General features: G+C 41.3%; 1 protein-coding gene across 2 annotated transcripts in view; it reads right to left on the bottom strand.

Moving 5' to 3' along the window:
• Window positions 1-27,439, bottom strand: part of PITPNC1 (phosphatidylinositol transfer protein cytoplasmic 1) — a 77,787-nt gene that overhangs the window by 9,571 nt on the left and 40,777 nt on the right. For both annotated transcript variants that reach the window (XM_027692022.1, XM_027692023.1), the window contains exons 4-8: window positions 27,379-27,386; window positions 18,248-18,319; window positions 9,155-9,250; window positions 845-1,000; window positions 29-92 (exon numbers count right to left, since the gene is read on the bottom strand). In XM_027692022.1, the coding sequence (XP_027547823.1) occupies window positions 29-92; window positions 845-1,000; window positions 9,155-9,250; window positions 18,248-18,319; window positions 27,379-27,386 (396 nt within the window). The remainder of the gene's footprint in view (window positions 1-28; window positions 93-844; window positions 1,001-9,154; window positions 9,251-18,247; window positions 18,320-27,378; window positions 27,387-27,439) is intronic.

A 27,439-nucleotide genomic window follows, 5' to 3' on the forward strand; every position in this document is an offset into this window, starting at 1 on the left:
AAACGGGCCAAGCTTGGAGCACACTCACCGTACCACTCATCCACCCAGGCAAAGGCCTGCCGGTGACCGATCAACAGGATGTCTCTGACCACCTGCAAACAGGGAAAGGGTTAAATAGCAACAAAACACCTCAGAAAAGTAACACCACTGTCTTTCAACACCACTGAAAGTGAAAAACACTGTGACAGTTTTGGGCCTAAAAGGTCATGCCCTGCAGAGTCAGAGGTGCTGGCTCGGAAGGGCTCAAAGTCCAGTCTCCCACTAGAAATGGATCTGTTGCCAACACTGGATCACTTCAGCATGGCCTTGACTAGCATGTAATCCATTGGGAATGTGCATATAATCCATTAATCTTTGGGCAGTTAGACATTCTGCATCAGTTCTTTTTCCTTCTTAGTTTTTTTAAACACGTGGAAGGTCAATACTTTGAAAAAATCTCATCATTTGGCTGTTATGCCATTCATTAATTCCTTGTTTAATAGACTGGAAAACTTCCCCACTACCTGTTGGTAAGGAATTCTGCACCTCATTGCTACATGTCCAGTGCTCATGGGTACTCATATATACTCAAATATACATATATACTTTAGCTCACATATTTGTCCCAGCACTGAAAATGTTATAGATAGTTGTTCTCATCCTTAGGCCTGAGCAGCTCCAGGCTTTGTCAAGTCTGTACCCAGAGATGAACTCCCTGGCTCTGCTCCAGATCTTTCAGACCTTGAGAGAGGTCTGAAGTGGACTCAGCTGAGCTCCCAGGCCTCTCCAAAACCAGAGCCACATTCCTGTGTGTGCTCAAGTTCTGCTTATGTGAAGGGTAAGAAACAGCTCCCGTTTCACTGACCTTGTGTACAAATTGCTCTACTCTGGTTTGAAGTCCCCAGACTTCAAATTTCACAGTCACAAGTTTGTAGGAGCACATAATTGGCTGGTGGGTCTCTCTCCAGCCTTCTTTCAATTGGCCTCTCCCAGTCTTCTGTGACTTGAAATATTTGGGATCCTGCGAAACAAAGAAAACAAACAGGGAAATGCGGGCGGGGAAGTCGTGTTTGTCAGATTGCTAAAGTAAATGTTTTGGTAAGACATAAAATATTAAACCATGCTAACAAACATCTTGAAAAATGAACAGGGAATTGAGTTAAATAAGCACTAAGATATCCTGAAATCCAACCCTGGCAGTGAGTTGATGGCAGTGTATTCCTGGAGGTGCACTGACAATCCTATCAGCTGGGACGTCTTCTGCTATAGGAAAATCTGTTTTTGCAAGTCATTACAGTGCAGTGCTCTCCAAGGGTTATTTATGGCCTTTGGAAACAAAAAGTGGCTCCTTCAGAGCCTGCTTTTCTACTCTCCCTCAGTGTGAATGACTCTTACTTTCCATCCACTCTTGTCTTCCTGAAATCGGGGCCAACTGGGGCTTTGACACCTCAGCACTGATGTGACCCTGACAATGTCATTCCCAATTTGAAGGGAACTTGTACAGCCACTTGGGCACCTCAGTAGGAAAGTCCTCCAGTTTACCCCTCTCTGGTTATGGGTAAACACTAATTCCAACTCTGCCTCTCTTTCACAAACCAAAAAATCAAAGAAATTGGTGTTGAAATGACAACATAATTTCATAAAACCATTAAAGACATTAGTTCATCTTTAAAGTTTACTTTTATCCGTACAAGATGCAGTTTTATCTATCAAAGTGTTATTTTCCATATTGGTATAATTCCATTTCCCTTTATGTCCAATCCTGCTAATTATATCTTGTAAATAGAAATAATTTACAGTTAAGCACTGCTTTTCAGAACTTGAAAATAATGTCATTTTAGAAAATTCACAGTGGAGCTTCTAAAATCTCTCCTCGAGAATAACCATCAGTGCTCAGCTGTGTTCCTTCCCCAAAGCTGAGGTCTGGGAAGATCCTTTGCTATAAAAGCAGTTAAACATGTATTTAAAATATGTGCTTTAATTATGTGCTATATTGAAGACAATTAGGAGAAAAACTAACAAAAAATTGATAAGACTATTCTGACCTTAAATTTCGTTCAGTGTGAGTTTATGTATCACTCAGCATTCCTGTTCCCTGATGTTCATCTCCTGACTTGGCTTCTGGTTTTACCCATAAACTGAAGCTCTGCTATTAAAGCTCCTCTACAAACCCCTAATGAGGTGAAGAGTCTTTCCCCTTTGTGAAAGTCATTGCTTTTATTGCTGACACAGGCTTTGCTAAGTGGAGACTTCAGGCTCACAGTATAATAAGTTTTCAATGTTAAATCACCATAAAAACAATTCAGTGTCATCATAGATCAGAGCAACACCCCCCTGTGCAGCACAGCTCATGGTCACATGCTGCTGCCAATCTTCTCACCCAACACAGCTCGACCTCAGGTGGATATGGATATTTTCTGGTTGAAAGAGTTATTTTCTAATTGATCTGAAGCAATCAATAGAAAAATAACACTAATAAAAAAGAAAAAAAAAGGAAAGAAGATAATATTCAGAAAGATGTAACATTCTAGTAGGTGGTTCCTTGAATAAAGAAGTAATTACAGAAAATATGATTTCAAACAGCCCTGCAAAATATTCCAAGTGTAAAATAAGTGTTTCTGAAAAGGAAAATAGTTTCCTTTAAGGCAGGGTCTGCTGTTCCTTACACACACACAGTGCCTTGATTCAGCATTTCAGACACACTCTTTAATAATTCTGAGTGTTGTACTTTATATCCCTTCAGAGGTAACCAGATCTGTAATGGAATAACTTCAGTGCAGTCCAAAGGGATTTAATGTAATCAACTTGAGTCAGGATCAAGGATTGAGACTTTATAAATAAAAATGAAATCAGGAGGAACTGCCCTGTCCCACTGCTCAGTCACAGCTTCTGTACCTCGGGGCTGGTTTGGTTTGCTGAGTTTAACCCAGACGAGGGGACACACAGTGGGGATCACCCTGAACTTGGTGGCCCACAGGTCAATGCAGCTCATCCCTGACATCACTCCCCTGTCACAGCACCCAGAGATGGCACCTTTGTGTCCCTTTCTCTTGAAGGACACGAAGATTAGTCACAAATTGGCTGCAGAGCTCCAAGCCAAGAGCCAGGCGATGACGGACCGGCCGGGCAACTCACATCCCAGAGCTTTTAGGGAAATTCCTGCCTTTCTGAAAGCATTAACATATTAGTACTGTGGGACTGCAGACTGATGAATGGAAGCCAGGACTCTGGAGGGGCAGATTTCCAGACTGCTGTGGGAAAGATCGAGGTGTTTACAATTTTTTACTGAGCTCAGGGGGCTGAGGCTCAAAGGCTGCACAGAAGCCAAGCAGTGGGATGAGAGGCACGAGGCAAAGTGAACTTGAGGGTTCAATCTCCAGGCCATCAATTTGAAGGGCACAAATGTTTGACAGAGGTGAGATGTTATCACTGTTATCATCACTAAAACCAACATCACTGGGCTTATCTAGCCAGATGCTAAAAAATTAGGTGTTTAAAAACAATCTTGGACTGTTTCAGAAAGACACAAATTCTGTCTCAACAACTGCTTCAGCTATAGTTCATACCAGGAAGTATTTAGGAGAAGAATCTCTATATTCTTCTCTATATTTTGCAGGTATTTCCACTTTTTCCAAGCCTGTGCTATTGGTCACAGCCATGGAGAACATGCCATGCCAGAGGGACATGGTGGCACCAGGACTGCTCATCTTCTGCTCTTCAGTGCTGTTCCAAAGCCCCCTGAAATCAGTGAGAACTCAGACATGAACGATTTTGTGTGCCTAACATCAAGACTCACAGCCTGGAATCCTTTCTGCAATTAGGCCTATAAGGTCCTTCTAAACCAAAAAAATGAAGAAATAAAGCAGGGCTGAATATTTTCTATTAAAACCAAGCAGAAATGATATTGGTACTCAGCACTGCTTCTCCAGGCAGACTGCTTCTCATGGCACAGTGTTTGAAACAATTCTGTCCATGACTAGAAAGTGGGCAAGCTGAGCTTTGCTCTGGCCCCAGTTTTACGTTATTCTTTAGATAATTAATTTTTTGTGTGGTTTATTTTTGCTTTTAGCCACTCATGTCTTCCTTTCTAGAGAAGCCATCATCCAAAGAATACTGAGTCTATCCACTATTTTCCCCTTAATTTATCTACTGGCAAAATCCTCAATCTGTTTCAAATGTAATGGCATAGCTAAAATCTTTTTGTTTAAATAACCTTCTCGTCCTTTTATCAGACACAATTTATTAGGAAAGCCCATCTGGCAAATCCTTTTGCTAGAGGAGCAAAACCTACTCTGTATTTGCAATACATTATTGCCAGGTGCAGAGTGATTTAAAAATAGCACTTCTGCCAACAGAGCAGAAACATCATAACCCACGAGCTGGGCTTAGCTGAGAATAAAATGTAAAATTACAATGAAATAAAAGCCCCAATGTGCTGGATATGGTTTCAAACCTAGCACTCTCATATGGTTTATTACTTAGACCACAAGTCCTGGCTCAACATGGTTTTTGTTGGAGAGTCTATTATTTAACATTTAGCATTTATTTACTTCACTTTCCTCGTGGACTGCGGACGTCACAGGCATCACACATGGAATCCTCACCCCCCTTTCCAGGAAGCAAACATCAACACTGGGTTGTTGCAATGACTTTTCAGTATTAATTCTGTTAAATGTTACTTTGTACTTCAAGTTAAACAACGAACTACATTTGTTGTTCACAGAAAACCTCCAAATCTGCAGGGGCACCTTTGCCCTTGGCTCTGCCCCACTCTCAGACATGATTTGAAGATGCAGCTGATAACACCCCTTTGTCCATACCCTGGAAGGCTCTGTGGGACACCCTGTGAGCCTTGTCACCCACCTGCCCTCACAGCCCCTTGGTGCTTGTGTGGCCATTTCAGCCTGGGCAAAGGTCCCCAAGCTGAACATGCTGCCAAAGCGCGCCGTGCTCATGCCATGCATCCTGTTTTCTCACTGGAAGCACCCAGATGTCCCTGAAAGAGATCCTTCCTTCCTTCCTTTTAATGCCTGGGTTAATTTTTTCAGACTCCTATTGCAATATCACGGTGCTTTTGAAGTGCAGTCAATTTTTTCCCCCTTTAAGCTGAAGACCATTTTGTTTGATCTTGAATTTCAGCACCAACCTTTCATGGGTTTAATACCTGTGATCTGGCATTTCAGCATCAGCTGGAGTTGCTAGGTTTTGGATTTCAGCTTTTATAGCCAGGACTAAGGAAAGATTTGTTGATGTAAAGATGTTACTATAGACATTTATGGAGAGTCATTTTAAGGGCTCTTTTAAAAATTTCCATTAAAATGTATTTTCTGGAAGAGCCAGCTAAATACTTCAGAACTGTAAATATTGGGACAGTTCTGAGGCATTAAAATATGATAATCCAGCCAGGTTTACATAAACTCACAACTGAAGTGAGTAAGGAAAAGGAAATGTTCATGTTTTTGCAACATCCTGCACTGAACTCCTGTGCTGACACGGTGCCCACACTCACTGGGGGGCTGAGGCAGCTGGATTATTTCAGCTACTGTCACTCTGTGATGTGACAGAGGTTGTGTCACTCTGAAAGCACCTGGACTGGGCTAAGCTGGACAGTGCTGCTGTGCTAGAGGAAAAAAGCCAGCAGTGGCAGAAGAAAACTGCAGCAGCTGCACGAAATCCCTGTGTTTGGAGGTAGCCTGAAAAAGTTTATTCCATTTGTCCAGCTCTCCGTTGCTTTGTTATAAACAGGAAATGAAACATTGTTAATTCTGAGAACTGGAATATGTTTGCACAGAACATTTCGCTCAGTAGCTCCCAGCTCCGGTAAATGTTTCATTGCAGGAATGATTCACTGGAGGCTCTCGCTCCTCAGCTCAGCTCAGCTTCATTCTTCTCTGTAATTCAGATAAATATGTCTGTCTATATGGGGAACACAGGATGGCTGGTGATACATATTCATGGACGGTAAAGTCACAAGGAAATGACTTTACAAAATGTACAACTACTCTCACCTGCAGGCTCTGTAGAGAAACACAAAATTCTGTATTCAGTGCAGTAAGTACATTCAGATTTGGGAACACACGTGGCTCCTTACAAACAGGCGAACCTGTCAGCTTGGATCCACGCTCAAGATTACTCCATTTGGAACCTCCAATTTAAACTTCTTAAAAGTTTAAGGATTTTTAGCTCCCCGCTTGTAAAAAACACATCTTGTGTTTGAGACGTGGCTACTTCACGGTGGAGTTCGTAGATGGTCATGAAGTTAAAATTAAGTCGTGCTTTGGGACCCATGAATTGCTGCCTTCTACAGCCTTCTGCAAGGGCAGAAATGAGTCCTCCACAGAAGCCAGAACTGTAAGTGTTGGTAATAGCTCACAAAACTGCCTTCTGATTCACTGTTGACTCGGTGATTTTGGTCCTTCTGCACTCACGCTGCCAGATAAGCCCTCCATCCTTAAGGGAATTCCAATCACTCGGATGATTCTGTTCAAGAGATCCCTCAGTATCATTGGCAGAGGTTCCCTTAATGTGTACCTCAGTGAAACAACAGCTCTCCCTAAGCCTCCAGCTAACTACATTCTTCACTTTTCAATTTTAGTTAATATTTAGAAGGAGAGAAAAGCAAATATGCACAAAGTCGAATTCAATCATTTCCCTTCAACAGCCAGGACGTTTTCATGGAACACTTTTCCTCTCTCATCAGTCCCAGCACCAGTCAGAATGAGCTGTGCAACTGAAATGGAATATTACACTTATGAGGGTGGTTTATACATTTTGTTTTTTTGGGTGTGAATCATTATGATGTAAATGAAAATGGAAGGTGGTGACTCTGTCCCTTTACAATCAGGCTCATAAGCACCGACACAGAGCAAGAAGTGCAAGTAGTGTGGGAAGGGTTTAAATTATTTAAGCCACTCTCTAATATACAGTAATACAGATAAATAATGACATTTGCTGTTAAAAACTGAAGTATATTTTTAATTGAAGAGGGCTGAGCTTTCGTCAGGATGTAAAGCAATTTAAAGCTCATTTCTAGAAGCTGCCAAACACGCTGACCCTGATACAGAACTTGCTTTATTTTAAGCCTGTGAAAGAGCCCCTGAAATGGAGAGATTCCTGCCATGCCTGAAGTTAAAATCGTTCCCACTGGTCTTTCTGGGTGGGAGTCAGGACATTTATCCTGTTGGATCTAATTGGTAAATCCTGAGGATTGCACTTCGCCTTTAATCTTTAAACTTAGTATCAGTTCAGATTACATGATCTAAAAGCAGCCAAATTGTTGTTATTAGTGCAACTAAAATACATTTCAAAAGCTTACACTAACTGGGTTTAGTTATCTCTGAAGCTGCTATTTGGGAAACACAAACCCTTTCTCATTTGCATGGATTTACTTTTTCATGCTGTTCTGATTGAAAACAGCCGGAAATTACATTTACAAACATTAAAAACCTTTTTACAGTGCCTAAATTATGTAAGAGGCCTCATCAGAAATGGGGATTTGGCTTCATGTTCATCACAGGGTAGCATAAAACCCCCATAGTTTGTAAACTTTGGAAGAGACACTATTTTCAAGTATTATTAACTCACTCTCAATTACAGCATGTGCACAGTTAAATGCTAAAGGTGTTCTTACTGTTCTGTACGAATTCTGAAACAGAATTTGGTAGTCAACAGACAAATCATCCATCAGTACAGAAAAAACAACAGATGCTGGGCTATTTTTGTTGTTTCAACCCATATAAAATTCCATTTTGCTTGGAATCAGGTCTCTAGATTTGTCTTCGAAATAACAACACAAAGACTCTGAAATTCTTTTCTCCCTCAAGCTGAGGCTGGTTTTCTATGCCATGGGATTAATCATATGGAAATTATGCTTAATAGATGGCTATCAAAAACGGGCAGGAAAGTTGCAAAACTGGATGTTACCTTTGTGTTTATAATTTCTGGAATTGCACAGGCTGAGATGAAAACTCTCACATAAAGTTCTTTAAAGCACAGTCAAATGCTGACCTATTCCATAACAGCTCATTCCTAAATGGAGTGAGAATCCTTGGAGTTCTGATAAGATGATGGGACCAATAAGCTGTTTGATGAGGTGTTATATAATTTTTGGTACTAAACAGATGGGTGTCATTATCTAAGGAAACTAATAGAACTACTTTTCATTCTACTGGAGACCCAATTTTGGTTTATGACCTGTACATAACATTTGAAATGGGATCTATAAATGGAAGATAACAAGTACTCGACTTTTTTAGTCTGAAAATCGTGTCTCCTACAGTATAGAAATACATTTATTGGCAAGTCTTCACTTTTTATCCTAAAAATGATTCTGTAGTCTCGTTTTATATAGTCAAACAGCTGCCATGCTCACTGCCAGCTATGAATATAGACTTGGCTCCAGAGACAAATCATATCTCCAAAATTAAATGCGAGCACAGATCCCATCACTCCTCTCGAGCTGCTTGTTGTGAACCATCATTTTTCAACCCCGAGATTAAAACATTGAGAGACCTCATCTTCATCTGCATGGTGGCTGCTGATTCCAAACAGTGAATTGCATTGACCCAGAAGAAACGGGCTCTTGAGAGACAGGCTCCATCAAATATACATGGGAGCAACTTCCAAGGGAATTTTCAGAGTGTGGCTGTGCCTGCTGCCATTGATGCTTTTTGGCAGATCTGCTGCAGTCTGCAGTTTGCTTCAGTCCCTCTTGGTCTTGTGTCATCACTGTGCCCCAGCCTCGTTGTCACTGCAGCACATCTGTCCTTTGCTGGGCTTGGGCACTTTGCAGGACTTAAAAGTTGGGGTGGGATGCAAAGAGGCCAACAGGGAAGTTTCAAACTGCTCAGACCTGCAAACTCCTCACTGAGCTTCATAATTCAGAGAAAAGGCCTTTTCTACTTTGGCTTAATTCAGCTGAATATCAAAGGTCTGGCACAGGATGTTTCCTGATAATGGCAGGGAAGCATTTCAAAAGGAATCATCTGCAAAGGAACGTGTCAGGCAGTCCAGACACAGAGGCTGCTGCTGCTTCCCCTCTGCTGGATAGCTTTTGGAACACTACTGACCAGCAAGATTTCATACCAAAATAAAAATAGTTCTGATTCCTATCCAGGCTTTTCTGCAGCCTCTTACATTCCCTTCCTCACCACTTCACAACCAGGCTGTCTCTTACCTCTGATTCCTTGTAGTAGCGCTCGGGGATTTCGTCGCTGGCAATGTCAATAAAGCAAACCTCTCGTTCCAGGTCTTTTGCTTCTTTGTCAAAAATCTGCAAGAGTTAAAAAAATTCAAGGCTGTTACAGAACAACACCCTCACAAAAGCCACCTGGAGTCGTGGTTACAAGAAGTTTCAACAGAATGTATTTTAGGCTTGTGCCTGAACAGCTTCGTGCAAGACACTCAGGTTTCTGCAGGGACACGGTCACGTTCTCCAGCCTCCTGCACACACCGTGCTCAGCACCTCCTGCTCCCACTGCTCTTCTTCCCTGGACTTTCTGGATGGAGACTTTGGTTCCAAACAGTGAAGTCACCAACTCAGGTTGGTTTTACCATGCTCTCCAATGTCTGCCCTAGAGCCCATGACTGTGTAAAACCCCAGCTCTCTGCACTCGGGATGTTTCTGACCCTCTCACTCTGAGGATGACAGCAAGGTGCAGGTGTTTGCTGTGAACACTCAGCCTAAGCTGCTGTTATACTGAGACTCCAAATGTTGGTTGAACTGCCTCAGTGGAAGCTGTAAGCTGCCCCTACCCATCTGTGCACACACAGAGCTCATCTTCATTCTGATCCTTCAGGACCTGCTTCGGAACCCCAAGTCTCTTGTTCTATGCAAAGCAAACGATGGGGATATTTTGAAAATCCAGGTCATTTGCAGCTGCAGCACAGTCTCCTCCTGTGCCTCTGTCCATAATTTAATTATTTAGGCATCTCAGTGACCCATGTGACTTACACTGTGTCTGCAACACGTTTCTCTCATAATTCTGAGGCGTGGAAATAGTGCTGAGTTAAAGGCTGCCATGAATTAGTGCCATGAAATTCAGGGAAGTTGTACAGCCACTGTCAGGATCAGTAACAAGCTCATGATGTGCTTTTTCCTTTAGGGCACAATGTTCTATAGCTGACATTTCCAGGAAGCATAAATATTTTTGTTTTCCTTTTTTTTTCCCCCCTCTTTAAATAAATGCAGCGAACGCTCTGCTGATTTAATTTCATTTAATTTCATCCTGGAGGAACAGTTAAAAATACAAAATGCCAGCAACTCTTTAGGAACAAGAATGCTACTTTATTATTTCTGAAAGCAATGCAGCTGCCCATTTAAAGCATTTGAAGTGAGGAATGGACTCCAGTGAACACAGGAACCAGCTGATAAGAAGAACATTGCTCAGGAAATCATAATTCAAATAGAGGAAAAGCTGAAGTTTTGACTCTAAAATTTTAACTTGTCTTGGTAGTGAATGAAATAGGCAGCACTGAATGTTCATTGAGCTGGATGTAACATGTTCACACATCTGACACTGCAGAAGAACTGAAAAAGAGAAACTACAGCCTAGTTTTATTTGTGTGCCTGTCCTCCTTCTCCAATCCCTGCTTTGCAAAAAATTGTGCTGATTATTTGAACAAACTGGAGCTGGGAGGTCCTTCCCCTGTAGTGCTCCTTCTCTGATTTGGGCACACTGATGTAAATCACTGCTGGCTTTATATATATATAATATGGGTCGCTTTTTCTAAGCTTCTTCCCTTGCTTTTTTCCTAAACAAATTCAGAAATTCAGAGCAGCTCCCAACGAAATAAGTTGGACTATTTCTGGAACCAGATCCTTTTCACCATAATCTCTACAAAATAATGGAGATTGCTCTTAAATGGACATTACCAGGTCAGCTGAGGCTCTGAATCTGTCCATGGTTTAGGTACAAGCCTCATAAATTTAAGCACATGCAAATCTCTGCACATTTGCAAGGCCCTAAATGGGGATTATTACCCAATATCTTATCCAAAGAAATGTGCCCTGCTCTGTGCCAGGCTTGATCCACATATTTCACCCCATTTAGAATATAGCTCTGAATTCCTTTTCTCTCTTTAAAGTGCTGTGATGGAAGTGGGGATGACAGATGCCTTTGCCAATCTGTCAAAACCAGGAGGAATTTTTCAACCATTTCAACGATGCCTCATTTGCTGCCCAGGCTGTCTCTGACCATTCCCTCTACTCCAGAGCTTTGCTGAATGACATTTTCACTTCCCTTTGCCAGCAGAACTTGTTGTCTAATCATTTATGCTTTCCCCCTTCTCAGATTGTCCTCACAAGATTTGCAGTTTGAGATTTAATCTTCTCATTCTATCAGCAGTGGAAAATAAGAAGTCATTAGAGAACAAGACTGATTTCTTTCTTAGCTCTAATTCTCTTATTGCCTCTCGTAGCCACAGAATGTGGGATTGCCTGAAAGCCTGTAGGGAGGATGGGTTTATTGTGGTTGTGATCAAAGAGACTGGAGAAATTTAAAAGTTTTAAGGGAAAAGATTAAAGGCCACAAAAAGAAGCATAAGGCTCCCAATCTGTGCAACTGTCTTTGCAAATGTGCAGAAACTGAATGGTGAGAACAATCTGTATCCTTAAGGAGATGATGTAGAAAGGCAGAATATTAAATATTATATTGGAAAGAACTGGACAGGCTTTACATTTGGAAGGCAAGTAATTAATTGAGACTGAAATACACAATCAAATGGAAAACAAAGAGCAACAGTCAGGCTGAAGTGTCCTTTTTGCTGTGGGTTTTGGGTTTATTTGGGGGGGGAAAGGAATGTGACAGCTTTTTTTACAACAAACATTTATACACTTCCTCTTCCTAACAGGAATGGATCTCAGCAAGTCACAGAGTGACAGAAAGTGGAAGAAAGGTTTCAACTGGGTCTTTATGATTGTCAGTAGTTTCTCCTGGTAAAAATAAAAAAAAAACCACAACAAAACCAACCAACCAAAGCACACAAAAAACCCCTCTGGCAGATGATCCCGGTACCTCAGGAAAGAGAGCTCAGACAGGACACTGCAGAAATGTAAGTCCTGAGGTATTTAAATTTCCCTCATGCCCTTCAATGACATGTCCTGGCACACCCTTGGCTAGTGACTCTCTTTCCCAGGTGGCCACAGCCAGAATAAACACTCAGGTTAGGAGATGATGGGAAGTCAACAACAAATTTAACATCATCTTTTCTACAAGCTTCTCTCCCATTTTTCTTCTTTTTCCTATTATTTCAGGCTAAGTTGCTGCCTTCAATTCCATTCAGATGTAGTTAATCCAAAATTTAACTTTCATGGCCAATCCCCACTGCTAATCTGGGTTGGATATAAACAGTATAAAAGCAGATCCTGTTCAATCCATTGATTCCACCCACTCTGGCAAACTCCTTGTTCATCTGCACTACCAGGAGGGTCACATCCCTGCCTCTGGCTGGGCTTTGTTTCATAATACATGATCCTCTCTTGTGATGTTGGTTTTTGTGCCCTCAAGAGCAAAAGAGCCATCCAAGGATTACCAGCTGGAAAAGGTGTTCAGCTCTGTTCATTACCACAAAATGGTTTCTTTTTTTACCAGCCCAGACACAAGGAGTTTGTGGTCAGAAGCCTGTAACGAGGCAGCTAATTTGTGTTAGGGGTGTAATTGCAGCAAGGACTGCAAGGATAATCCTTTTTTTGCCATCAAAAAAAAAGGCACAAAATATACTCTCCACCTTGAAATTCTGATCTCCTCAGATTGCCAGGGCCAGAACCCCTGGCAGGGTATTGCCACAGCACCTTGAGCAGGTTGTGTCACCTGGGGCACTGCAGCTCTCGTTTTTCTGAAGGAAAATTTGCTCTAAACCAAAAGAACTCCCACTCAGAACTTTATCCATGGAGTTTATTGTGTAACTTTTCAGTAAGTCATGCCCCAACCTCTTTTACCTCCAAAGTCCCTTAATTTGCTTTTTTTGGGCAAAGATTACAGGAATTGACCAATTTCAGACCTGTTTGCTGGCTAAAACTATTTCTATGGACACACATAATTGGAAGCAATTCTTCTATGGGAAAAGGCTGAATCCCTCTGTGAGAGCAGAAAATTTGGCACCCTGAACTGCAAGGGAATATCCCTGTCTGCTGCAGAGAGGGAGAGGCACTTACATATTTATCTGCAGCCTTGCTCCCTGCTCCTTTTGATCTCCATGTCACGACTCCCCTCTTATCCCATCTCCTACAAAATATCTCATTTAGTTTTGTACTTTCTGGACACAGAAATGGATTTTTATGCCATTATGTCAAAGTAGCTATGCTTCCAAGACCATGATAGCCTATCTATAATATTTACTGGGATTAGGGTTTTTTAAGTCACATCTAGTTCAAGTGCCAGATTTACTAACTCGCTTCAGCAGTTCATTTAGAAAAATCAAAATGTAGAGGCACAACCACAGCACTTGTTCACACTCCCTGTCAGTGTGGGCCCTGTCATATGTTCTGGAAGAGCCATATGTGCTTGGGACACACGATCTGGAGTTCAACAAAGAGACAGCTCTTCACACAGGAGGAATTCCAGGCTAACCTCTCCTCTGGTTGGCTTGTATTTTTTGAGAATTATTAGAGGGGGAAAGCTTTACAAAATCATTGCAAATTACACAGGAGATGATGGATATTTAATACCAAAATACAGGAAAAGTTCAGGTGCAAATAAAGCCACCCTCAGAGTGCCCCCGGGTTTGACTTTGCCATGTTTTGAGTGATGCCCAGCAATCCTTTTGACAGATTCCAGAATGAGATCCTGCTGTGCAGTGAGGCTAAACCAGGGCACAGCTGAATCCTTTTCAGCTTAAATCAGTGTTTCATGGCAGTTGCTTTAAATAGTGAATTTACATTTAATTTCCATGTGCTATAGTCAAGTTTGTTACAACCTACTTCCATGTTACTAAGACAGGAGATAAAACTATGGGAAAAAAATCCACCTTAAACCAAACCAAACTAGAAATGGATTTTCTTATGAGCTGCCATACCTAAAATTTATTTTACTTCAGTTTAATAATCAAGATCCAGCCATGGAGTTTTCCAGAGAAAAATGTTATGCTACAAAGAGCAAGGCACTGGAAGTTTTACATACAGTGAATTTCCATTATTGACAACTTTGGATTATTTTACAAGCTGTACTTTTTTGCTTTCCCCAGACTGTCAGATGGCAAAGATTCACTGCCCAAATATCAGCAGCAATTAATTCTGTGACTAAAAAACAAATCAAAACAAACCAACAGCAATCAGTCAAACATAATGACCCTTCTGCAACAAACAGGAAAATTGAGTGTCTCTGTGATTCAGTGATTTCTGAACAGTGTCTGTCCTCACTCTGCCTTTCTCTACCTTCAGCTACAAACTGCTTTTCAAACCTTTTCCCCATGACTAGAGTGTGGCATCCAAGGAAAACAGGGAGCTGCCGTGTGTGAGATCACTGTGCATTGATTACAGCATCCACTGGAGCCATATGGTGGATCCTTTGGAATCAACACAGCTCATTGTCATGCACAGTTGGTGCATTCCTCACTGAAACTAAAAAACCCAAAATGTGTGTCTGTAGTGTACATGGAAATAGTAAGAACATGAGATGGGGGAAAGTGAGAGCAAGACACCAATTATTAATGAAATTATAATTAAAATGAGCCCTGTGTGACACAAATACTGACCATTCAAGGGACTGGGTAAAGAAAATACCTGCCCAAATAATAGCACAGGTTAAGGAAGTCTGTTCCTAGGAAGCACAGCCCAGTCACTCACAAACAACAGCAACTCACACCCCTCCTGCCTGGATTTGTGACCATTTCAATCCTTAGGCAACCTGAGGGATTCTCCTGGATGTTCCCTATGGTTTTAATATTCCAAACACAGACTTTCTGTCTCTACATTCCAATTCTCAAAGTGCTGATTTTTCCTTATGGTCAGAGAAGTGTGTGATTACTCTGCACTTTCCCCCTGGTCTGTGCTCACTGAGGCTCTGCTGCAGCACCTGCAGCTCCCTCTGCGGCCCCGACCTACGTCACGGGCTGGGGATGCAAAGGGAAGCAACATTTTCATGTGCCCTGCAGATCCCACCTCCTGTGGCATTTACATGACATAAAACATTCTAATTTTTAGATATTCCACTTTGTAATTTCAAACTAAAGTCAAATAAAAAATTTAATTTCTCTTTAAATTAAGAACTCGGCTTTTTAAAAAGGAAAAAGAGGAAACACTGCCTGGCCTGACTCCTTGGTCCAGTTTCCAACAGTTACCAAAGCTATAAACTGCAAGGTAGCAGGGACAATATTTGATGTACTAACGTGTTCATCCAGCACTGGCTCTGTTTTTCCAAGGAGAGAGTTGCCATGGAACATCTCGTGTGATAAAGCAAAATCAGCTGCACTGGGCACTGAAATCACAGCTGGATGGATTTATGGTTCTGCACCACTACACAAGGTTTTACCTCAATAAAGGACTTTATTACTGTCCACTGTTCTTTCTGTCAGTGTTTATATTTGTGCAAATCAAGTGCAAACTTTAACAGATTGGAACAATAGTGCTTTAACACATTTAAAATAGGTTAAAATGATAAAAAAGTCAAGGACATAAAAAAATCTTCTGTCAGGACAGTTAGGATGGAAAATCAGGAGGAATTTTGCATCAAGATATATTGCAGTAATTTGGTAGAATTATACCAGACAATGCAACATGTTAAATGAAATAATTCCAATAACATACCAGCCTGCTAAATGACACCAGGAACCTGACAGCATTTATATTGCTTTTTTCCATTCATAAGTGGAATTAGTTTTAGTACCCTTATATCTAATTATTGCTTTTCACAATCAATATCTATTTTACCAGACAGCATGGAAATGAAGAAGAGATCAAAGATTTCAAAAAACCTGTATGATCTCAAAAAATATATGGAGAAATAGCTGAGTTAAAATCAGACATGCATTATTACACTCATTACCATAACATTAATATTCATTCAGTCTATTTTGCACTACAACTGCAAAATTTACAGAAGTATTTTTTGGACTAATTATTTCTTCATCAGCCAAGGTTGATAGTTGCAATGAAGGAATAATAGTGTATCTATGGAGATCTATAGGAATGGATGCTGCTTCCTTTTGTTTTCTAGCCAGACAAACATTGTGAAATTTAATCTAAACTTGTCTGACACGAAGGACAAATACACTTTGTGTGTTCTTAAGAGAAGTTTAAGCCTGTTCAGTGAGTAATGGAAACAAGATGGACTCTTAGTCCCAGTTCCAAGGTTTGGATTAACAGAAGTCTCTCAATATTTATGAACCATCCAGCATTTCAGGGCTGTACCAGCCACGTCTGTGCCACCAGATCAAGAGCACTGGATCAACAGCACAAAAATGTAGATATTCCACTGGTTTACTGTGTCCACACCCGTGAATAGCCCAGCTCACAGAATTACAAAACCAGGGAAATTAGGGCTGCAGTGCAACTCTCTAATTCAGTTTCTCTTTCTCCTCCTCAGTTCAAGGAAGGGTCAATGAAATCTCTTAATCTAGGTAAACACTTGCCTAGTCTGTGACTCAGGTGCTGCAATATAAAGGTAATATGATATTACCCCCCTGGCACTCTGGGAAAAATGACATTGGGAGAGCTGGATTCAAGCAGAGTAGAGACTCTTTGATTTACATCACCCGAGTATCCAACCCCTGTGTCCCTTTCACCTTAAATTCCCTGGCTGGGTACTGTTCAGGGCTTGATTCACAGGATTTCAGCCACAACCTGACACCCTGAAAACTCACTAATTCAACAGCTTCAGCTTTTCCTCTGTCAGGCAGCAGCACAGAACGTGTCTGCTCACTGCTGACATTATGATGTACCAGAAGACAAGTCTGCACCCTCCCAAAGCCAAAGGTGTGGGCTTGCTCTGAATGAAAGTGCTGCCAAAAAGCAGAAGTGAACATTAAATAGTGCATAAATTACATAATGCTCACATAGCTGCTAATGGAACACACTTCTTTCTCACTCTCTCACTGCACTGGCTCAGAGCAGCACTGACTGAGGGCTGTGGGTATCTGGTGGGTAATAGATGATCCCTGTCATGTTCCCAGTGGGAAAGTGTCTGTATGCCAAAAGCATTATTCCAAATGATACCTTGTTCTTGTACATGTAATTACTCTGCCATGAGCAGCCCAGCAGCTGTCAGCCTCATTAACAGCAAGGCTGAGGGAAATGTGCCTCCCACCTGCAGAACAGAAAACACCTTCCCCTCCCCAAGGCTGCAGGAGGGACACCTCCAGGACACTGGAAGGCTGTGCCTAAGAACCCTTAAAACCTGCTTTACTGCCTTCTTCCTTCTCAAGAAAGAGTTCAAACACTCCTTCATTGGGGTCTCTGTATTACAGATCACTTTTCTGGACATTGTAACTTGTATTTCATGCCTACAAGAAACTTCTTCCCCGAAGTCTGCAGCCAATGGCTGTTTAAAGCAAACCAAAATGAAACACAGAGGAATATGTTTGTGTGTGAATCCAAGGGCTGCATCCTTAAATGTTGGGCTTTATTGGGAAGTTACTCTTTTTTGGCAAGGTGTAGGACTCTGATTTGCTCCCTCTCTGAGCAACAAAGTCCCACTGAGCTCCTGCCCTCTGCTCCTGAGCCCCCCCGGATCAGCAGCTGCTGGATATCCCATCCTTCCCTAGAGAGGATTTTAAACAGTTAATTGTCCTTCTCATCTCTAAGCTGTAACTCTGAAACCTTTTTAACTTTGGGTACATGACTGCGAAAAGCATCACCTCGGTCCCCACCCACTGTTCCCCTGAAGCTGTTTACTGAGATCTCTGACCATTGTTTAGTTTCCTGTTTGCTCTTCCTGACACCTCCTTGGAATTCGACCCCTTTACCCACAGAGAATTATGTGAACCAGATAAAGTGGAATACAATTACACCAAAAAAAAAAAAAGTAATCTTTTCTTTACTCTGCATAAACGTTCACCAGGATTAAATTCACATTTGTAACTTGTGTTTAGAGAAGTAACAAGTAGAAGGGGAGAGGCAGAAGGGGCGGTGTGTGCAGGGATCTTTCATCTCCTGCTGGTTTAGAGGCAACTCCTCTGCAAACTTAGAAGCTGCTCATGACCAGGACACCCAGGGAGGGGCAAAGGCACAAACTGATGGGGCTTTTCCCCAAACTGAGAGACCCCCAACCCTCAGACACAGCCCACGGGTAACTAAAAGGATTAAATCTAATTTTGCACAAGCCATCGTACTTACACTGTCGTTGCTGCCTTTGTTGTCCTCGTACTTCGTCTCTATATGAATGGAGAATTTAGGCAAAAAGGAACACTGCAAAAGAAGAAAGATATGTTTAACATAAAAAATACACCTTGTTTCATCAGCTGACATATTCAGTACAACCCCTTCGGTATCAGCTCTCTTATTTTTTGCAGGTTACTTCAAGAAAAAAATGTAAAAGTTCACAGAACATAAAAGCAAAGGGGTTTATGATTCTGGAGGGATGTAGAGATTTTACCTAAAAGCTGAATACTATAATGAAGGTATAAATAAATGAGTAAAGGCACTCTGGAATAAGTAGATACAATTGTTTCCATGCTCACTATGCCAAAGAGTCTGAATGTACTGAATGCCTTGTTATAAATTTAATTCACTAAGATCTTGAGAGCAACTTGATATTCCTCAGCATGGATCAGTCTATCCCTCCTATAAAATAAGCCAAGGACACTTCACTACCTGCAGGTCCTGACCAAACAGACAGCAATGCTTTCATGTGTGAGGGCTTTTTACAATTTTCAGTGAGAAATGAATTTTAGTGTAATTTCCCATTAATGAAATTAAGATGGATTATGATCTGCTGGGGAAATTCCTTTACACTAAACCCAAATAAATTTTCAATAATGCAAAAAAATTAAGAATACACAAATGCTTTTCTATTAAAGATAATATTTCTGTATTTACATGGGAATAAATTAATTTTTCTGAGGATTACTTAGCTTAGCTGTCTTACGAAGACTAGAATTTATAATAGTAGGCAACATAATTTGAGTAGAAAAAATACTCCAAGTATCTTTTATTTAGCATTTCACAGTTTTTCTTTCAAAGCAACTTTGCAGGTAGGCAGACAGAGCAGCTGTGTAACCAACCCTGAAGGATTCCAGTTCAGCATCTTTACCATTAGTCACCAAGTCTTTTCTTGCATTAACTGCCAGTTCCTCGTGTGCTGCAGCATTAATCCCCTACAGCAAATGACTCTTTAAGGTGCTGTACACACAGGTTATACAATGAGGACATGGGGCCTCAGTGTCCACGGTGCTGTTGGCCCAAGTTTGGGCTTGATAAAACCAGGAGAGCTCTGAGGGAGGGGCTGATGACTAAGGGAGAGGTGATTTAGGAGGCCAGGTGGAGCACAGCACAACTGAAATGAGGAGCCAGCTCCCTGCAGACTACGGAAAATACGTCCCTTCTTCCATGGATATCACCCAAGAAGTCATTGCTCAACCTTCTGAGCACAGGATATCCAGTACTCAACCAGTACATCCTTAAAAAACAGGGGAGAGAGTTTTCCCAAAATGAGGTGCCACGAAAGGCAAACCCTCCCTTTGTGCCGTAGATCTGAGGCGTGGCTGCAGTTCCAGATGAAATGATGAATAAAGCCAAATGCCAGATTTCCCTTTCCTCTTGCTACTAAAAAAATCCCCTGCTGTTTTCAGTCACTGCCTGGAGGTCACCAGCCGTGAGTCAGGTCATGACACTGAAATGTTGCTGTCCCAAATATTGACTGTAGCAGTTCACCAAGACATTGCTTCAATCTAGTTGTTGATTCCTGTGACCCAGGATCTCAACTCTAATTAAAACACGAGATCTTCTGACCTTGTATTTCACAAAAAAAAACCACTAAGGAAAGACCAAGGATCCTTAGAGTAGTACAGAAGAATCATAAGTGCCTTTTACCTCAAGCCACCCCATTAGAGAGCAGAGTCACCCTGTGTAAACCCACCCACAGTCAGCCTCCCTTGTGTTAGGCATGAAGGACTGTGACAACCTAATTTGAGATTATAAATGGTAACATGGGTTTACCCCAAGTGAAAAATTCACCAACAAGTAACTGCACTGCAAATATATCTCCCAGAAACTCGAGTGACTGGCAGCCACTGCTCCAGCAGCCGTGGGGGGTCTCGCTGGCTTTCAGGAACACGCTTAGCAGGGCCCAAATTTTTGAACATTTCACAGAATGTGTCTCATGATTCATCAGCTGCGCTCTGACTAATTGGCAGAGGGCTCTGGCAGAACCAGAACACTGTTTATGCATCGTTCAAAAGACTATTATTCATCATGCAAAAAGTTGTTGGGTTTTTTCCCCCCCTCCTAAAGTGGCCTCGTATTTACTTAGCTGGGGATTAAAATTGTTATGCAACAGTCAGAATCAAACTGGGGAGTGAATAATAGGTAATAAACCTTTGAGCAGATTTTTTTTCTTCCAAGCACTACTCCCTTCCTGCTCTGCCTCTCCTGGGGCCCATGTTCTTCCAGCACAGACCTGGAGGTCATCAATCCCCAGCACACTCAGGAATGCACAGGGCACTGTTTTCAGCTCTCCATCTCACTGTATCTACAGCTTGCAAGGTTCCTCTTTGGAATATAATAGTGGCAAATTCAATCTTTAACTTGAAATTAGACTTAAGTTCTCCAAAATAGTACAAAATCTTCAGTGTCTTCAATGATAAGCTCTCAAAGCAAGTGTCTTCTATATTGTCACCTCCAGACTTTTTAGATGTCTTATAAACTCCTTAGAAAATTGTTATACTCCAGTATACCTGTGACACTCAAAAACAAACAAGGGGAACATTCTGAGGGGTCTATTTGTTTGTTTTCTTAAACTTTCTATATTTGGTACCTCAATTTGGAAGAGCTGAGAGAGGTTTAAGGCTCCTGAGAGCACTCAGTGCAATAACTGTCCTGTAACAGTAATTACCACACACTAGAAGGGGCATTTCCACATGAAAATGAAGGGAATGAATGCAGCATACAGGGGCATTTCCACAGGAAAATGAAGGGAATGAATGCAGGATACAGGGGCATTTCCACATGAAAATGAAGGGAATGAATGCAGGATACAGGGGCATTTCCTCATGAAAATGAAGGGAATGAATGCAGCACACGGAAAGCACAGCCTGCACTTGCATTTGCAATTCCCCACATATAACCTCTTGAAAAACGAAAGGCCTATTTTTAGCACGGTGATTGATTAGCGTTGCCATGGCAATAAGCAACACTTACAAGAACAGGGTAGAACCCAAGTGTGCCAAAACACTGCCAAAGTCTTAAAGAGACAGTCAAACACACGGGGTGTGACAATGGTTTTATGGACAGGGCTGTCAGATTAACCTTTGCATGGTAATTACACCCGAGGTGGCTGCAGGAATTACTGGAGTTGTCAGTAAATATGTTCGTCTGAGAGAGGTTTCTTTACCCTCTGGAACCTGCTTTGTGTGAGTGATGCCAGTTCATCAATGCCATTGCAGCTGACATTTTCCACAGTTCATTTTCCACATGGTTTCTGTCTGCAGAGTGTTCAAAGACCTGCTAGAGACCTCACCCTTGCACTTCACTTCTCCTGCTCCTTGTGAATATTAATCCACAATCCTTGGCAGTTATTTTTGTACAGTGAGAATTAATCCCACTTTTTATTTAAGCAGCAGAAGCACATCCCCCTAAATCTCAACATAAAAGCCCAGCCAGGCAGACATTTCATGTAAATTTTCTCTCTCATTTCCCACCACTTCTCAGACTGATGATTTTTTCTATATGGTCACATATACATTATATTGGCAACACAGGTGGAACTGGATCCTTTACAGAGCAATCTCCATGGAACCTCCAGGTAAAGAACCCAGTGACTGCTACAGTGAGGTGAGAGTGGTCAAGCCAAATTAAATCTTTTTTAACGGGTCATTTCCAGATACCACACCCTTTGAATTAAAAAATTTTGGGGCACTGTTTTGGTACTCAGTGGGTGACAACAGCATTTCTTTACTGAAGATCAAAACACTGGGAAAGGCAAATGGAGTCCCTACTTCTCCGTAACAGCCAAAGGGGGTGGTGGAAGGTGGAATACCCAAAGTTCCTTGCAAAATGGCCACCATGTTATTGAGTACTCTCAGACTGCTCCAGACAGCACTGCCTGTGACCCCCCAGGGCTGCTGTGGGATACAGGTCACCCACTGCACAGACCAGCAGCCATCAGGATGACAAGGGTGGAAGAGAATAGACGGAAAGGGCTGGGCAGGGGGATGGCAGGATCGGGGAGATGGGACTCCACGAGAGGGAGGAGAACTTGGACAGCAGGATAAGCACAGGAAGGTGGCAAAGAGCAAAACAAAAGTGCTGTTGAGCGGAAAGGGTAGAGAACAATATAAAAGCAGGGCTTGAAAATAAACCAGGGAGCAAAACTCATAAACAAGCTGAGAAAGAAACCCACTGTTTGTATTACATACAATAACTTGGAGATGAAACGGTGACTAACAAGTTGCCTCCAGCCACTGTGAAACTCTTCTCTCTGGCTTTGCCTTCCCTTAGGATCTCTCTCTTTGATGCATGGGAGCAGTAACCTGCTTATTGAGGAGGAACAGCAGGGAGGAGCTGCGTGCACAAGTGGAAATGACAGTCCCATCAATCAGAGGGGTTTGGATTGCTTCACAATAAGCCAGTGCTGGAAAAAGGGAATTCTCTAAGCAGTTTTGATTTACTTGTTTCAATGGGGTTAAGCTATTAGATGAGAACACAGGTTTGCAGCTTTCTAAAAATATGTTATTTGGGTTTTATAAATACTACAGAGGTCCTTCTTGTTGCTGGAACCTCTAAGGGACACAAATCTGTGTTTTTTTAGAGCAGTGGCACCAGCCTGTCTTCTGAGTTGGGGGTGAGAGGGGAGGAATTCTGGTAGTAACTTTGCATTAGGCTCTAATCCTTCAATAAGATTCTGTTACACTTTTCATGCAGGCTCTTCATCTACTCCAGCTGGAGAAAAGTTTATGCACTGAAGAGTGATGGGTTACATCCAAATTTCAAGGGCTGGTAACCAGACCAAGCGAACGCAGGAAAAAACTCTCCAGCCATGTTTATCTGAAACAACTATTTTCCTTCTCAAGTCATCTCATTATAAAAACAACAGTTACAAAAACCTTCCTTCCAGATAATTCACTTCACGGATAAACCAGCAGCAAAGTGAAGCACAAAACATGCCTATTCTCAAAAGTAATCAGAAACCAGCAGGTCAGTAATGGACCATTTAGCAACTCTCACTCTGGGGCCTTGACACATACCAGATGACATAATTTTATTTTCCTCAGTCATTTGCTGTGGAAGAATTAATGTCATTGTGATAAATCATCAAAGGAATTGTTGTCTCCTGCTTTCTGTTCCATAACTGTTTTTCATAAACATTCTGAATTTATATCCCGTTCCTAAGTTAATTTGAGACATTGGCATCTTGAAGGAATCCTCCTCCTCACAGAGACTAAACCATGCAATTTCAGTGTTTATTTTGCTTTACATAATTATGAAACCAACAATTGGCCATAAATTATGCACACAAAAAAATTTTGTCCAGCTGTTGTTTTTTTTTAATTTCAGCCCCAGAAGTGAAATATTGCTAACAACGCTGAAGCTGTTCGGGTCAGGCAGCAAATCTATTTGAAATGCTCCCTGGTAAACACTTGAACTGCTCCTTCAAACTCAGAAGAGTTTGCTTCAATTCTGTTTGTACTTTTCCAAGCCTCTTTGTGCTCCAACTTGAGAGCTAAACTTTGTTTGGCTCATTCTCACTGTGCTTCGATCACATGAAGTTTTTGTACCACGGTTTAGTCACCAAACATTCGTGATCTGATTATTTGTTTGCTTGAGGGCTCCTCTCTTTTTTTTTTTTGTCCAGAATCTCCACTCTCACTTGAGCAGCTCAAATGGATATTTGCTCTGTGCTGTTTATTTTCCGACAATATCTCAGTGCAGGCAAAGAAACTTAGTTCTACACAATTCCTTTTCATTTGGTTTGCAGGAGACACGGGTTTGCTTTCTAGTTAATTATTTCTAATCCAGAAAGAAAAATAACAAAGCCTCCTGAAAGTTCCCTCATTCTCGTCCACCAAGAATAGCATAAATATTTTCCACTCAAGAGATGTATTTGCAAAGGCTCTGATAAGCTGGCACAGAAGGGGTTGTTGAGAGCTGCAAGGCATCTTTCCTCCAGCCTCCAAGGGACAAAGGCCCCAGCCTGTGACTAGCAAAGGAATTCTTTCCAAAGCCAGCAGCTTTCCCCCTGGGAATGCAGGTGTAGCTGGGCAGGAGGCACTTGCTGATACCCAAGTCCTGGGATCCCTTATGGAATGGAATCCATAGGGCTCCCTTTCTGCTGTGCCCCAAATACAGTATCCCAGCTTTATGATCTTAACATCAACCTAATCACAATAGTAAACAAACTCGTAGATAAAAATGAATCCTGTATTTTGGCAAGGTATCTTGTCAGGTGTCTAATGACAAGACCAAAACCAAAGCAGCTCCTGAATAACCTGAAGAGACTTTCTCACATGGCCACCTAAACTGAACTTTAAAGGGACATCTTACTCCCAAAATAGCACCCCCAAATCTGCAGCACTTCCTTTGGCTTCAGCTCCCAAAGTAGTTTTTTTCGACTTCCTCCTCCCTCTCAATGTCAGCAGGAAGCTTTCAAGGATTATCTCCAGCTCTGAGACAGCATTTCTTGGGACAGTAGCCATGTGTCATCTTCCTGGTAGGAAGTCTTTTGTGTGGCAGCTTTAATGAGGTACATCTGCAGATGCTCCCCTGACACACCACGATTTCACATCTTACACCCCACAAAGGCATTGCTTGTGCAATAGTTCTGCTCAGCTCATTAGCTCAAGTGTGTCATCTGCTTGCCATACTTTTAACATGGCTGTCAGGACTTGGGAGCAGACATGCTGTTTGCTGTCAAATTTATCCATAACTGGCCCCAGATTATTAAGGACTAACATCATGACAGTATAATTTCCATTCCTGTTTTCATGCATCCAATCACTCTTGGCTTTTTACACAGCCATTGCAGAGAGCAATATGCTGAAAATTATTTTCAATGCCCAGTGAGCGTTTTTTTCTTAGGTGTCCTAATTTCAGGCCCCTAAGAAGGTCATATTTATGAATTCCATAATATTTCACAGGAGAACCAGGTTGATAGAATATGGGCTTGAATATTTCTCACCAGCCTTCGTATTTTACCACTGAAAAAACCTTCAGACCATCAGCAAGATTCAGTTTGTTGTTCATCCTCTTCCAAATCACTGGCAGACACTGAAATAACATCCTAAGCCTTTAAGGTCCTTCCCTCTGTTTAGAGTGGAACTTGAAGGTTAATAAGGTGTGAACACACCACAGAGCAGTATGTACTTGATAAGATTATGCTTTATTTATCCAATTATTGGCCTGCCTTTAGAATCAGTTTTCCTTGAAGTGAAGCTCAATTTAACTCTTACTGTGGCCCACAGACCCTTTGGAGGGAATTTGCTGCCTCTAAGAAAAGGGTTTCCAAGCTACCTTATATATTTTGGGCAATGCCTGTGGGCTTATTCTTTCTTTCAGAATTCTCTAATGACTGCAGAAGATCAAAATTTAGAGAAATATTCCAGACAGGGATAGGAATTATTCCCAGTGGTACATTTAACATTTTTGTTCTAGATTCAACAGTTTGAGGCAAAGGCACTGTCTCTGTTTTCCGTGAAGATAAATCCACAGTCTATCAGTTGCATTAAAACATAGTTTAGATTTTTGTCTGCAGTGGTTTCCCTCATCTCATCCCAGTATTTCTAGTTCTGTTTCCTTGCACCGTGGTGAGTAATTAGTCCCCAGCTCCCCCAGGCAGTTAGACTGTCACTTGTGACTGCTCTGCCTACCTTCTACACTTGGAGACCAATTTAGTTTTACTTTACAAGTCTCTCCAGCCCTGCAATCATTTCTGCTGATGCTCCTGAACATCTCTGGAGCTGTTCACCTTCCACCAACCTGCTCTGAAATGTGTTCCAGCTGTGGTTTCATGGGATTACACAGAGATCACCTCCTGGTTCAGGTTCTCTGAGCACAGCATTGCTGTTTGGTTTTGACAATGTGTTGCATTTCAAATTCAGACATATATTTCTGTCTGCTACCATCCCTTTTCATCGTTCCCACTCGTCTCTTTCAGTTAAAGAAAAAAAAAAAAGATTCACATAAAAAAACTCAGATTTACTTTCAAATATCCAGTGGAAAGACATCAGTGCAACACAGCAAATGTCACCTTCCCAGCCTAAAACTAAATGTGCTCTCAAAGGTAAACCCTTAATTAATGTGAACTGAAAACATCTTCTGGCAAAAAGCTGAGAATTTGTCCCTCATTACTACTGTCCCTTTTGGGGCATTTGTGTTTCCTCTGACAATCAAATGAACTTTAAACATGAAATAAAGCAGAAAGTGAAAGTAATATCTACAGCACATATTGAAAAACACAGTTTGGTGCTTTGGGTTTTCAAACCTGGTCATTACAGTTTCAGCTCTTGGTCTCCACCTTTCAGATCTGAGCCTTTAAATCCCTTTATGTTCCCTCTTCCACATTTATCACCCTGAAATCTCTTTCCTCTCTTTATGCTTTATGAGTTTTTAAAAAATCTGCACAAACATTTGGAGCACTGCAGAGTCAAGAAAAACAAGTGGATTATGTTTTATCCACCGGTCAGAAGTTCAGACTAAATCAAAGCAGGAGTTTCCAAAAGGTCCCTTCACCTGGAATTTCCTCACCATCTCCTCCTCATCTTCCAAAGGCTGCTGAAAACTTACTGTATATTATTGAGGCCAGCACATTTAAAACAATATTTCTCATGAATTATGTGCTATATTTTGCCTTAGCTCTGCTAGAGGGAATAGCTGATTTTTCTGGGCACTGTGCCCAGATTATGTTTAATTTTGTCTACAGATTGTACAGTTTCCCAGATACTATACCAGAGACGAGCATTTTATAAGTTAATAAAACAATAAATAAAATAAAATCTGTTCTCATGTCTCCACGTAATAGCTGGAACCTTAAAAGCCTTGCCCTGTTTTACAGAAGCTTCTCTTTGTTACAGTCAGTAACTGCAAATATATCAAATTATTTCAAAGTGATAAAAAAATAAGGTAAATAATTTATAGGATCTCCATAGAAACACTTCAAATTTCCCCTTAAATTTCTTAAACAAATAGCTGAAATAAAGTTATACTACTGAACCCATTATGAATTAGTTATATTAGAAAGGAATCAGTTTGGATTCTACTACTATATTTTACATATTTTTTCTACTTTTAGAATAAAAAGAGGAAGAAAAACTTACTGTGTATTCTGATTTCCAGTTGTCCATTTGTAAAAGAAAGAACGATGAAGGAAAAGAGAAA

This window comes from Neopelma chrysocephalum, unplaced genomic scaffold, assembly GCF_003984885.1.
Source record: "Neopelma chrysocephalum unplaced genomic scaffold, ASM398488v2 Primary Assembly neopelma1_84, whole genome shotgun sequence".
Lineage (NCBI taxonomy): Eukaryota > Metazoa > Chordata > Aves > Passeriformes > Pipridae > Neopelma > Neopelma chrysocephalum.